At 34.3% G+C, this 15131-nt stretch overlaps 1 protein-coding gene across 2 annotated transcripts in view; it reads left to right on the top strand.

Annotated features, from left to right (window-relative positions):
• The first annotated feature begins 771 nt into the window (after positions 1-771).
• Positions 772-15131, top strand: part of LOC118895758 (bifunctional heparan sulfate N-deacetylase/N-sulfotransferase 4) — a 235915-nt gene continuing 221555 nt past the window's right edge. For both annotated transcript variants that reach the window (XM_036853273.1, XM_036853272.1), the window contains exon 1: positions 772-1749. In XM_036853273.1, coding sequence (XP_036709168.1) covers positions 772-1749 — 978 coding nt within the window. The remainder of the gene's footprint in view (positions 1750-15131) is intronic.

Genomic DNA, 15131 nt, shown 5'->3' with positions numbered 1-15131 from the left:
CCCCTCACCTTAGAATTCCAGATACCTAAGTAGATACTTAAAAGCATGTTCCACTGCTCCAAACCCCACACGGATACCTGATTTCCTAATTCTGTATGTATATAATGTCTACCAGCCTTGCAGAAGCAAGTTTTATGGTTTTAAAAAAGGTGGTTTTACCATTTATGGTTTTATGGTTTTACCATAAGTTTTATTGTTTTAGCATTGTACACTAAAACTTTATTTCTTACCTTCTTTTTTTTTTTTGAGGTGACTAGTTTGAAAAATGATCTCAATCAGTATTTCTATATAGATGGATATTTTGGCAAAATTAAATAGGGTCTATGTTCTTGAAGACATGAAAAAAATCTACTACATTCTAAGTAGTAAAATCTAGACTGTAAACATCAGGTTATTAATATTTTAGCATATTAACATACTAAATTTATCCTTAATATGTATGTTTCTTATATATCAGCATAGGTATACACGTAAATACTTATATTACTATTTTTGTTTTAGTCATTATATTTCTCCTCTTTTTCAGGTAATGTTTAGAGGACTCTACAGCAACCTTTGGTATTGGACATATTCAAAATCTCTTCAACTTCTACTTTCCTAGTCCACTGTCCTCCAACTTTAACTTGCTTGCAATCCCATCAAACATTTTACATGGTTTGCAATGGTTACATGAACTTGTGGGAAGTAGCATTTGTACCATTTCATACTTTATTTATGATGGCACTTTAGGAAAAGAACTTGGAAAAAGCTTCCAAAGCAGTATTTTAAAAAATGAATCTTGTTGTGAAGCTTCGGAGAAGTTTTCGAACATTGATTGTTCTCTTAGCCACCTTTTGCTTGGTGAGCATTGTCATTTCTGCCTATTTCCTCTACTCTGGCTATAAACAGGAAATGACACTTATGGAAACCACTGCAGCAGCAGAATGTACTGACGTTAAAATCCTACCATATCGGTCAATGGAGCTGAAGACAGTCAAACCTATTGATACATCGAAAACTGATCCTACTGTCCTCCTGTTTGTGGAGAGCCAGTACTCTCAACTTGGTCAAGATATTATCGCTATCTTGGAGTCCAGCCGATTTCAGTTCCATATGGTCATCGCCCCTGGCAAGGGAGACATACCTCCTCTAACAGATAATGGCAAAGGGAAATATATTTTAGTTATTTATGAAAATATTCTGAAGTATGTCAGCATGGACTCATGGAATCGAGAGCTTTTAGAAAAATACTGTGTGGAATACAGTGTTAGTATAATTGGTTTTCATAAAGCCAATGAAAACAGCTCACCAAGTACACAATTAAAAGGTTTTCCATTAAACCTTTTCAATAATCTAGCTCTAAAGGACTGTTTTGTCAACCCTCAGTCTCCTTTGCTGCATATTACCAAAGCCCCCAAGGTTGAGAAAGGCCCTCTTCCTGGGGAAGACTGGACAATTTTCCAGTATAATCATTCAACCTACCAGCCTGTGCTTTTAACTGAATTACAGACAGAAAAATCCCTTTCATCCTTCTCCAGCAAACCACTCTATGCGACGGTGATTCAGGATCTGGGGCTTCATGATGGAATTCAGCGAGTTCTTTTCGGCAACAACTTAAACTTTTGGCTGCATAAGCTCATCTTCATAGATGCCATCTCCTTCTTGTCAGGGAAGAGGCTGACATTGTCTTTGGACAGGTATATCCTTGTGGACATTGATGACATCTTTGTTGGGAAGGAAGGGACAAGGATGAATGTCAAAGATGTGAAGGTAAGAACATTTATAAATCACCTGATTATTTTTCTTTCATTAACTCTGTGGTATTGAGGAAATAGAATTTTGAATATTTTAGACTTATAATTACTCAAAACTTTAAGATGCAGTAAACTTGAGATAAAATAAGCATTAAAAGTAAAACTTAAACTAAGCCTTAACCATTCCTCACCCACCCCCAAAATGCTTCAGAGGGGCATAGAACTAAAATATCCCAAAGAGCATTTGAGCTTAATCTCCTTGCCTCTTTTAGATTTTGCCCATCCCAGCCAGCCCCCCATAGAACAGCCTCCATTACTCCACACATGTTGCAGTTTGTAGCAGTAAGACTAATACAGTCATGAAGATCTATCACTGGGCAGATCCTCCTGCCCTACTTGGGTTTGACAATGGTGGTTAAAATATAAGATAGAGAAGCAGCCCAAGACTTTTATATAACAAGTAAGCATAGTGCTTGTCTATATGAAATGTTCATACATTTGTAAATATAGATATGAAAAAAAAAAGTTTTATAGGGGATGTGGTATTGGACTTGACCTCAGGAGCTACCATCACTATCTCTATTATCACGTCATTTTGGGTAACACAGCAGTGTTACTGGTAGCACTTCTAGGCTAAGGTCAAATTGGCTGCGGTATAACAAATTCACCCCGTGATTGCTATCAGATAAAGGAAAAGCCAAATATGTTTTACTAAGGTGGGTAGGTATTCTGAGAATAATTCCCTTTTTTTTTTTTTTTTTTTTTTTTTTAAATATTTTACTTATTTATTTATGTATTTATGGCTGTGTTGGGTCTTCGTTTCTGCGCGAGGGCTTTCTCCTGTTGCAGCAAGTGGGGGCCATTCTTCATCACAGTGCGCGGGCCTCTCACTATCGCGGCCTCTCTTGTTGTGGAGCACAGGCTCCAGACGCGCAGGCTCAGTAATTGTGGCTCACGGGCCCAGTCGCTCCGCGGCATGTGGGATCTTCCCAGACCAGGGCTCGAACCCGTGTCCCCTGCATTGGCAGGCAGATTCTCAACCACTGCGCCACCAGGGAAGCCCGATAATTCCCTTTTTTATCATCTTGATTCAAGACTTTCACTTGTGCCTATCTTGTTTTATATATAATTAAATTCTTTCTGTGAACAAGTAATTTTAGCAAACATATTAAAAAAAATAATAGAACACAGCTTAGAATAATAAAGGAACTAGAGATTGTTAAGATTATGTCATCTTTTTTGTATTTCTGCTATTAGGCTTTTTATCCTCCAAAGATGAAACCTCAATATAACAGCTTTTTTTCCCCATCCTAACACCTTATGACCATTATAATAAAATATTATTAAAACCAGTGAAATAAGTTAACTTTTTAAAAATCTTCAAAATATATGTGGACCAGTGAACTCTGTTTTTAATGAGCCACTGAATGAAGTATCACTTGACTGGGATCCAAATATTTTATTTTGGGTATTGTTGTAAAGGGATTAAGTGATCCCTCTTGAATTCTGTCTAGATTTTTCTTTTTTTTTACTTATGCTTTTTTGTATTTACTATTCCTTTTAATTAATGTAAATTCTAGTTTTATTTTAATTTTAAAATCAAAAACTTAAGGCAAGGTCATGTGCTTCAAATGGTTCTCTGAGTGATTCCTATCCTGAAATCCTGAAAGGAAAAGTTTCCTAATTTTAGTCTAATAAACTGTATGAATTGAAAAAGTTCTTTATAACTCTTAACAAATTTCTCTGCCTCAAATTCAGCTCTATCACTTATTCTCAATAGAAAACAAATAGCTATTCACCACTACTCATCTAATATTCAAGGATTACTGAGGACTTCTTGAGTGACATAACCCCAAACAAAATAACAGAAAACCGAAATTTAACAAAGGCTGGAACAATGCCACACACAGATAAAGAATCAGAAAAGTTGCGTGTGTATATCTATAGATATATATAGTGTGTATGTATGTGCATATGTATACTGATTGTATATTCTATACACACACATACACACACACACATGTGCCCATGCTAAGTTAACTGTCACTTTGAAGAAAATACTCTTTTCTGCCACTTTGGGTGTTGTATCTGGTTCTTGCTCAGAACTCTTAACCAAAGAATATCAGAAACTTGACTGGAACTGAAATAACTTGTTGGGTTACTTATAGGTCAATAGGGAATACTGTTTTTCAATATAAAAATTATAGTTCTAGTCTTGGGAATTTGATTTCTCTTTTGACTATTATTTTTTGGATAAATATGATTTTGTGGGAAAGAATCTTGAACTGTGTGTAGAAAAGCTCTGCATACTCCCAGTTCTTCATCCTCATGTTCCTTTTCTGGTGGTGTAAGATTTCTTTATACACTGATAGATGAGGAGAAATCCATCCTCCCTCAAAATCTCCCCAAATTTTCCAGAGCGAGGGTATTGGATAGCTAGTGACATTTTTCTATATTATTCTAAATTAGAGAGTAGAAGTATGCTGTTCCTCAATAGAACAAATTGAGGAAAGCTGGAGGGTTAGGGTTGAAAAACCTTGGTTATGTGCATGATTGGACCTTCCCCAGGCCACTCCTGTGATTAGACTGGGAGCACATAGCTGGGAGCAATCAACAACCAATTCAAACATGGCCTTGACTGCAGCACCACCTCACTCTATGGACAAAACATATACCAGCATATTATTATTTGAGCCAATTTTCTCACTTTGAGGTAGAGATTCTGGGTCATACTGTTAAAGAATTAGTGTTTTTAAGTCACAGCATTTGATGCAGTGAAAAGAATGCAAGTGTTTCAACTGAACTTGAAAGTCCATATTCTTTCCACTACATGGTTCTGCCATATCTAAACTACAATATATCTAGGTTTTTTTTTTTTTGAGATTTGTGTGCTTTATCTTATTTCATCATACCCTCATCTGACCAAAGCCACTGATACAGAAATTAATATGTCCATTTCTAAGGCAAGCAAAATTAAGCTCAGTTTCAGTAACTGTCATCTGACTGTTAATTAAATTTCACTGTGTATCTAGAAATTCAAGATATGAGAGAAATTTAATGTATAGAAACTTGTAGATACAAGTTTATATAAACTTGTAAATACAAACTAATTGTATTTTGAAAGATTGTGAAATATTAGCTATGAATGAAGTCAGAAAATATCGTCATGTTTTGACTTGTTAATATTTCTGTGTGGTCCTCAAGGCAATCATGAAATACTTCCTGTACATCTAAAGCTCTATTAGCAAGATGACCTTCATCACCCTATGGAGGGTGATGTCTTATACACTTGAATTTACTCTTTCTTGGTTTTGAAAGCAACTCTTGTTTTCATCATGGCCTTACTTACGTGTAGGTAATGTTCATTCCCAAAGTGCTATCAGTTGAGTGATAATGCATTTTTTAGAGAAAATTAAGATAATAAAAGGCCATCCTGATTATTAAAAACTTAATTTAAAAAGTCTTCTTGCAGACCACTAACCTGATTTCTATGAACAATGTTTTACCCTCGGTTGTAACACTTGGAATAGTCATAGAAGTTTGATAGAATTGAGAAAATATGTTCTTTTTTTCATAGTTTCCCTAAGACAGAATAAATGTTCTTTCTCGATGGTGAATGTAAGCTTCCACACTGGCAATGAAATCAAATATATTATTGATGCTATAAATAATTCTGGTGCTTTCATCAATTCTGTTGACCTGTCATTATTCTCTCTGTTGGCAACAAGACACCATTATTAGCATTTTATACGTCTTTAGATTTCTTGAAGAAATGCTTCCATTTATTCATTGGACATCTACTCTGTATAAGACTATATTTAAGACATTATCTGCCTGAGAAATCCAGACTTTATTTTAAGGTCCTATGTAATCCAGCTCAATTTACCTTTTCAGCATCTATTCTTACTACTACTCACTATACACTGTTTCTCTTAGGCTAGCCCACTGTCTGTTCCTCTGCGATGGATTGATAGTGTTTACGTTCACCTCTTTTCTCAGCTTCTAAGCCTTCACTAAAATACTTTCCTTGAATCTACTCATATCTCAAAAGCTATCTCAAGTCCAACTTCTTATGAGAAGGCAACAGATGCCCTAATGACCCAAGCTGAAACTGTGTCCTTAAATAATCACTGACCTTAACTGTCACTTATCATCTTCATGTACATGAGTCAACTCCAAAATTAGGTGGTGAAACAGTTTTTTCCCATACATCTAATTATGTCTCAACATATGTAATAAGTAATCTTAGACCTGATTTGAAAATATTATATTGACAATCATTACACTGTTTTTTAACTGTTTGGTGAGTGCAGAACTAATTAGTCTCAGAATTGAACTTACTACTTTAAAAAAGAACAATTTAAGGATAGTTTTGAGTTTTGTCTCCAAACAAGTGATATGTATATTTTGAGTCAGAGGCAAAAATAGGGGGAAAAGAAATCTGTGTTATAAACCTGAAGTCCAAAATAAGTGGCTAGCTCTCTAATTCGTTTGACTCCTTCCCCCACGTAGTGTTTTTAATGGATCTATACGTAGACTGGTATTAAGGTTTGATCCAGATAAAGCAATTTACCAGTGTCTTAATTTGGATGCCTTTATGCAATTATTTGACTCTATATTTCCTGCATTGAAAATCATAGGTTCAAAGATTTATAGTGCAAAAGTAATAAATTGTGCAAATTGAATGACTAAAACAGAGATGTTAAGTTAATAGATATAAAGAAGACAGTTAATAGAGGGTCTTAAAATACAGATAAATGAGTTTTGGTTAGTTCCAATAGCTATTTGAAAACTTCTTAAACAAGGAAATGATATGATGAAAATATTTGAGAAAGTTTTTTTTTATTATTAATGTAAATATCTAAATAAAATTCCAGTTCAAACTTGTAGGAATTACCATGTTTAACAGGAGGCAGATTACTATGAATAGGAAGAAAGAAATCTAGCATAGAAGAAAAGATAAGACACTTGTTATAGATTTGAGTAAGGGTTGGAAGAGAAAAAGAAAGAAATCTCATGTTATTTAAAGAAGTGACCTAAGAAAATAGAAAGTTATTGGTTCTATGAGCATCAACAGAGACGATGAGAGTCTACAATGGCAATTGAAGACTAGTTTTCTAACATTTTACAATTGTAACTGAAACAAGTTGTTATATTTGACAAATTAATAAACATTTTTTAAAGAATCCATGATATCTTAGAGTAAATGGAGTCACAATCAAAAAAAGGAGTCTAAAAGGAAAGGTTGGTATGTGGTAGATGGACTCCAGATTTGATACATTATCAACCAGTATAGAGTCAACAGTGCAGGACAGTCCAGGCAGCAGGAACTGGATGGATGGCCCGTCAGAGTTAATCAAGCAGCATCTGAAAGCTCCTCGGCAGTTTCTAAGCAAGTGAGCCAGCATGCAATCAGCAAGTGTAGCATAAGAGCTAGGCAGTGGCCCGGGCAGATGGGGGTCAGCATTTATTGGGATATTTCACAGCAGAATGAATGGATTAGGTTTGTGAGCATAAGTCTTCTTTCTGAAAAAAAAAAAAAAAAAGGAACAGAAGATAGTGGAAGAGGTGGAATTTGACAACATGGAGTTTGACAGAGAGAACATGACAGAGACCTGGAAGCAGGAACTCAGTCACAGCAATAATCCTATAAAGGAGAGAGGACCCATCAGCAAGACTTGTGTGAAACTACAGCCCTGACACTGACTCAGATTCTTTAGATGTCCAGGGAAGAATTGCATTTAGAACCTCCTTAGGTGCCCAGATGCAAGAAGTTTATGTACTACTTGAAGACACTCAACTGGTTCAAAAGAAAAAGCAGGTACTGTCAAAGACTTATAAGAATGATCTATGTTCTATATAAACATAGAGAGAATTACTGTGTCAATTGAAATATTTTTTAAATTAATTTATTTTTCAACTGGGAGATATATTTTTTAAATTTTTTATACAATTTTTAAAAGTTATTTTCCATTTACAGTTATTACAAAATATTGGCTACGTTCCCCATGTTGTACAATACATCCTGGAGCCGATCTTACACCCAATAGCTTGTGCCACCCACTCCCCCACCCCTATGTTGCCCCTCCTTCCCCTCCCCACTGGTAACCACTAATTTGCTCTCTATATCTGTGTCTGCTTCTTTTTTGTTATATTCACTAATTTGTTATATTTTTTAGATTCCGCATATAAGTGATATCATACAGTATTTATCTTTCTCTGTCTGACTTATTTCAGTTAGCATAATACCCTCCAAGTCCATCCATGTTGCTGCAAATGGCAAAATTTTGTTCTTTTTTATGTCTGATTAGTTTTCCATTGTGTGTATGTATATATATATATATATATATATATATATATACCACAGCTTCTTTATCCATTTGTCTGTTCATGGACATTTAGGTTGCTTCCATATCTTGGCAATTGTAAATAATGATGCTGTGAACACTGGGGTGCATTTAAAATGTTTCTTGTAAGTAGAATTTGACTTGACTGGAAAGAGAAGCTACATATAAGTATTTTGGCAGAGTCAATATTGTCCTCAAATATGCTCGGAGGAGGACAGCCACTGTACAGGCTATATTTAATTATAACTATCTTTCTTTCATCTAAAGTCTCAATGTAAATGTCCCAGGTTTTTTCTTTTCTTCTGAATTCTTTCAAGTGGCCATATATTTAACTCTGTCAATGGAAGGAAAAACTATTTTTCCAAAACAATATTCCTTTATGGAAGCAAATAGGGTCTTTCTCCACTTTAAAAAAAAAAGTCAAAATTATATGAAAGTACACTTTTAAATGATAAGAATGAAAAATGTGAGAAAATATACACCAGTAATATCTCTTCCAAACTGGGTATTCAGCTAAAAACATTTACAGTTTATATATTAACTTAATATAATTTAATTCAATGCTCAAATCACTTATTTCTCACCTATGGGCTCTGTATATTATTATTCACTAGAGAGTTTACACAAATATGTGAAATATTCGGTTCTTGATTTCAGTAGTATAGGCAAGACATATTCACAATTATCAACATTACAAGGCAGAATACAATATGTGCCATGACAGCATTACTATGGGCAATGGGAACAAAGAAAGGGAAACGATATTTCTTCTTCTAGTAATTAGGGAGATTTCTTGGAGGAGGTGACATTTGAGTCTTCTGTGATGGTTTGACAGAACACTAGCAAATCAAGATGGTGAAGTAGATTCTTGGCCAGCAGGTCAGCCCAAGCTCAGACTTGGCTGAGACTATCAGGACAAATGTTAAGTTGCTTGTCTTAGTTGGATGATAAAGTAAATAAGAAATAGTAGTGGGACTAAATGCTGAAGATTTGGTTGTGGCCATAATATGGAGCTCTCTGGGTAGAAGGATACCATTTGAATCACTGAAGATTTTAAGCCAGACAGTGACATGATCAGATTTAGGATTGAAGAAAAATATGTTGTTTGAATAAGGGAGATGTTTTTGAGAAGACCTAAAAGAGCCTATTACAATTATATGGGCATAGTAATTATTATACATGTTTTAAAATAGTATTTATTTAGCATATTAAAAGACACTAAGCACTGGGATAATCATTTACAGGCAGTATATCATTTAATATGACAACACTAAGAGGAAATATTTTGTACATTTTCTGAATGAGTAAAATGAGGCGTAGCAATATCGATACTCATCTAGCTAGTAAGTAGCAGAGCAAACCCAGACTATTTGTCCTGAATGTCTAAGCTTTCTTTTAGAATACAGTGCCTTGTGTTCGGGTATCAGTCTGGGCATCTACACTTACTCGTTAACCCCGAACATGTCTGAAAACCTCTTCAATTCTCAGATTGCAAATCTGTAGAACCGATGGAAAACAACACTGTTCTTAGTATTGGGATGAGCCCTGAATGAGATAAGTACTGGAAAGCTTCTAGGACAGAGCCTGGCCTGACAGAGCCAGGACAGAGCTTGGTGGCAGTCATGATGGAAAGGGGAGACTGGGAGAGACCATGCAGGATTGACAGGACTTGGAAACATGCTCAGTGAAGGAGCAAAAAGAAAAAAAAAAAAGGTGCAGCTGCTGTAGTATCATGGGTTTTAGCCTGAGTGTGTCCATAAACATATGCAGAATTGGGCAGAGGAAAAGGTGCTAGGAAGATGAGGAGTTTGGTTTAAGATCTAATGACTTAACATGGAACATCCAGATGTAGGCATTTGAAAAAATAGATCTAGAGTTTCAGACACCATCAGAGGTGGCAATATAGATTTAGAAACCATCAAGCTTAATACTTGCAATCTTAGTTATGATAACTAAAGGGAAGGAATCAAATAAGAAGGAAAACAGGTGGAATGCATCATTTTGGATATCCTGTAATAAACCCAAGGTCATGACAAGTTATTTTCAGACAGAGAAAAATTGTTTCATGTACCGAGATGTTAGCCATCTTCTCAGGCTCTCATTGGTTATAAGGAAGAAAGCCTAAAACTTCAGTAAGTACCAGCAGTCCTCAGGAAAATTAAATTAAAAGAATGTCTAACTGGGGACACACGGTGTTCATGCAGCAGAGAAGGCACAATCTTTCATCTGGAGTTTGGCATTTTGAATTTTTTTCCATCTTATTTATGACCCTTTGATTAACAAGAATTGCAGTAGGACCCCCTCCTAACATGACTGTGAGATGTACCAAATGACGCTATGTTATAAATATTTCTGAAATTTGTAATATTTAGGGGTTAAGTATTAAATGAACAAAGAAGCTAAATCTTCATTTTAGTTACTGTACCCAGAAATTATATTCTACTCAGAACATTTTACTTAGTTTTTATGTATTTATTTTCTTGATGACATCAGTTATTGTGAACATGTCTATTTTGTGTTAGAAACAAGGAGTTTAGAGCCATACTTTCATTTACACCTGTCTTCTGCATATTAATCAATTATCATTCTTTAAAAAGCATATTTTAAAACAAGACCTGTTACCAAGTAAGGATTTTCTGCTCAGGACAATTTTTAAAGCTTTTTATATACAAACTAGATTTTAATTTAGGATTAGACATTCCCTGAATTCATTTGCACTCAAAACAGGCTAAATAGTCATGGACCTAACACTAACTTGAGTGCTCACTTTGTTAGTTCACAGTGTAAGATAATTACTGAGCAGAGAGCAAGCTCTTGATACACCAGGGGAAGAACACAAAGTCCATGCTGCTCCATTTTGCTACTCAAGGTGTAGCAGTTGTCTCCATGGGAAAGAGAAGATACTAGAAAATATTTTGGTAAGAGCAGCCAAGCTGGCCACTTCCCAGCAAGGAGGAAAACAACCCTATTAGAGCCTTTAAATCTCATGGTTAATGCCTTAAAAGCCCTGGGGATATTTTCTGATTGGTTTTGTATATTTTGTCATTCTCTGTGATTATATAAATAGTGATTAATTAATTAGCCAATTAGTTAGCTCAGATTATTATAAGGCTCTTCAGCTAAGCCCAGCTAAGTGTTGTTGTTAATGATAATCATCAAAATATGCTACAAAATTGTTTCATATCTGAAGAATGACTGAAGAGAAAAACAAAATAAAAACTTGCTCCTTTTATACTCCCTGTAGAAATACAGTGTGTTCTGAAATATATTAAATTATCATGGAGAAAAGCACCTTGATTATAGAATCTTGTGGCAGGTAGAATATATTATTATTATTATTATTCAGATAACAGATTAAACTGTTAAAGCAGTCATAGACATTGCATTTTATTTTCATTCAACCCTTCATTTTTTTATGTCTGCCCTGAGCTTTGCTCTCTAGCTCTTTGCTGGGATTGATAATTTCCACCCACTACTCTACTTCTTTTTTTTTTAATTGAAATATAGTTGACATATAATATTATGTTAGTTTCAGGTGTACTACATAGCGATTTGATATTTGCTTACTTAATGAAATGATCACCACTGTAAGTCTAGTCACCATCATCAAAGTTATTATAATATTATTGACCATATTTCCTATGCTGTATATTATATCGCTGTGGCTTATTTATTTAATCACTGGAGGTTTGTACCTCTTTAATTGCTTTACCTATGTCGACCAACCACCCACTCCACTCTCTTCTGGGAACCACCAGTTTGTTCTCTATAGATATGAGTCTGTTTTCATTCTGTTTCTTTGTTTTGTTTTTTAAGGTTCCACATATAAGTGAGAACATGCAGTATTTGCCTTTCTCTGTCTGATTTATCTCACTTAGCATGATACCCTCTAGATCCATTCCTGTCTTCACAGATGGCAAGATTTCAGTCTTTGTGGCTGAGTAATATTCCATTGTACACATATACCACATATTCTTTATCCATTCATCTATCGATGGACAGAAGTGGCTTCCATATCTTGGCTACCATAAATAATGCTGTAATGAACACTGGGGTGCATAAATCTTTTGGAATTAGTGCTTTTGTTTTCTTCTGATAAATACCCAGATGTAAAATTGCCAGACATATAATAGTTCTATTTTCAATTTTTTTAGAAACCCCCATACTGTTTTCCATAATGGATGCATCAATTTACAGTCTCTCCAACAGTGGATGAGGACTCCCTTTTCTCCACATCCTCACCAACACTTCTTATTTGTTGTTGTTTTGTTGATAGTCATTCTGACAGATGTGAGGTGGTATCTCATTGTGGTTTTGATTTACATTTACCTGATGATTAGTGATGTTGAGCATCTTTTCATGTGTCTGTTGGCCATCTGTATGTCTTTTTTGAAAAAATGTCTATATCTTCTGACCATTTTTTAATCAGATTGTATGGTTTTTTTTGATGTTGAGTTGTGAGAGTTTTGTGTATTTTGAATATTAACCCTTATCAGATATATCATTTACAAATGTCTTCTCGCATTCAGTAGACTGCCTTCTCATTTTGTTGATGGCGTTCTTCCCTGTACAAAAACTTTTTAGTTTGATGTAGTCTTATTTGTTTATTTTTGCTTTATTTCCTTTGCCTGAGGAGATAAATCCAAAAATATATTGCCAAGATTGATGTCAAAGAGGATACTGCCTATGTTTTCTTCCAGGAGTTTTATGGTTTCCAGTCTTACATTTAAGTCTTTAATCCATTTTGAGTTTATTTTTGTATATGGTGTGAGGAAATGTTCTAATTTCATTCTTTTACATGTAGCTATCCAGTTTTCTGATCACCATTTATTGAACAGGTTATCTTTTCCCCATTGTATATTCTTGCCTCCTTTGTTGTAGATTAGTTAACTATAGAAATGTAGAGTTTATTTCTGGGCTGTCTGTCCTGTTCCATTGATCTATGCATCTGTTTTTGTGCCAGTGCCATACTGTTTTGATTACTGTAGCTTTGTAGTATAGTCTGAAGTCAGGGCCTGTGATTCCTCCAGCCTTGTGTGGTTATCCTCCCATTTGTGGGGTGCCACCCAGAGTTGTGGATCCTAACTATACTGCATCTCTGTCCTACCACCCATCTCATTGTGGCTCTTTATATCTTTAGTTGTTGAAATATTTTTTTCTGTTAGTCTCCAGGTCATTCTCATAGATAGTTGCTCTGTAAATAGTTGTAATTTTGGTCTGCCCATGATAGGAGATGAGTTCAGAGTCTCGTTTTGAATTCAGAGCCATTTTAGCCTCTTTTTTTTTTTTTTTTTTCAAATAAATCAGGTATTCCTCTGATGTGTCTCTTAATTACTATAATATTGAAATACTTTATACATTCTAAAGAGGGTATGTATGGACTATCTATAATTAAAACATGATAATAAGAACAGCCTTGTACACACCACTTAGCTTAGGATATAGAATGTTACCAGAACCTTTTGAGTCACATACTACTTTTTCCACTGGAGAGGTAACTAGCTATTATACATATTCTCTGCAGTTTTTTCCCTTACTTTTATACCCGATATTCATCCACATTGATGCTTATCTCTAGTTCACTAAACTTAATTTCTTTGTAGTGTTTGTTCTCTCCAGTGTTGGTATTTTCAGACTTTTAAATTTTTTGGCTATTTGATGGGCCTAAAGTTGTATATGAGTTATTATTAGCATTTTTTCTGTTTATTTATGAGGTTGAATAGCTTTTCTTATACTTACTGATCATTATATTTTTTCAAGTTTTTTAAAAACTTTTAATTGACCTGAAAGTAAGTTGTAAAATATCACATTTCATCTTAAATACCTCAGCATTGACTTCACACTCACTATTACTTTTCCAACATTAACCTCATTTCACATATAAGTAGAAATGTTCATAACTTTTGAAGTATATCACATATTATAAATAGAGCAATATTCCAAAATCTTTTTCAACGTACTAAATTAGAAATAACTTAAAATACTAATTTAAATGATAAAATTTGCTTACTTTATTTACGTGTTATAGTTTGCCTAATTTGTTTAATTATTTTAAGGAATTCTCACTCTTATAAATGCTGCATTCAACCTACAGTTAAAGAAAAAGTAATTTTTTTTGTGTCTCTGGAGAAATATTCATATGAAATACTGCTGCTAGAAAAAATGTATCATTTCTTATTACACAAACTCCCAAATATATACCAGCCTCCCAAACAATATTTAATAATACATAAGATGGGCCCTCACAATTTGCTCCATCTTAGTCCCCACATTCAAGACATAAATTTTAAACTATAAGCTATGTTTCAAATATTAAATTTCTATCCTATTTGAATATTTTAAATGAAATTTTAGTTTTTGTTGCATAACTACAATTTAAATTCTGTTTTTAAATTTCTTAGACTGCTGGTAATTGTTTACTTGATTGAAACTTTTTGATGATTAAAGAAGACTACCTCCTTGACCTCTCAAAATAAAAACACACTTTGTATTTTCACAGTGAAAAGGAAGTTATAGTAATTTACAGGAAATACAGTAAATTGCTCTCTCTTTCAAAAAGTTTTACTAAATTGAGACATAAGAATGTCCCTGCTGACAGATGTTCATCTTAAGGCCAATGAACCTTGTTGAACATTTTTTTTCAAATGGCACAAATGAAAAAAGACCTAGCAAATTTTGCAGAATGAAGTAGGAAGACATTGATTGACAACGTGTAACAATACTCTGGAGTATAAATGAATTTCATTTGAATGATTTATGTACCAAAATAGCCATTGTTACCATATTGTATTTGTCACTTACTACATAGAATATAAACAATACAGGAAATAAGGGGGAGATAGAAAAGAAAACATCTGAGGGAAGACAAGAGCTCTTGAAATAACAGGATTTTATTTTATTTTTTTTCATCTTTATTGGAGTATAATTGCTTTACAATGTTGGGTTAGTTTCTGCTGTACAACAAAGTGAATCAGCTATATGTATACATATATCTCCATATCCCCTCCATCTTGAGCCTCCCTCCCACCCTCCCTATCCCACCCCTCTAGTT

The sequence above is a fragment of the Balaenoptera musculus genome, chromosome 5 (genome assembly GCF_009873245.2).
Source record: "Balaenoptera musculus isolate JJ_BM4_2016_0621 chromosome 5, mBalMus1.pri.v3, whole genome shotgun sequence".
Classification (NCBI taxonomy): domain Eukaryota; kingdom Metazoa; phylum Chordata; class Mammalia; order Artiodactyla; family Balaenopteridae; genus Balaenoptera; species Balaenoptera musculus.
The sequence above is the reverse complement of the archived record's forward strand: the minus strand, read 5'-3'. Positions and strand labels throughout refer to the sequence as shown.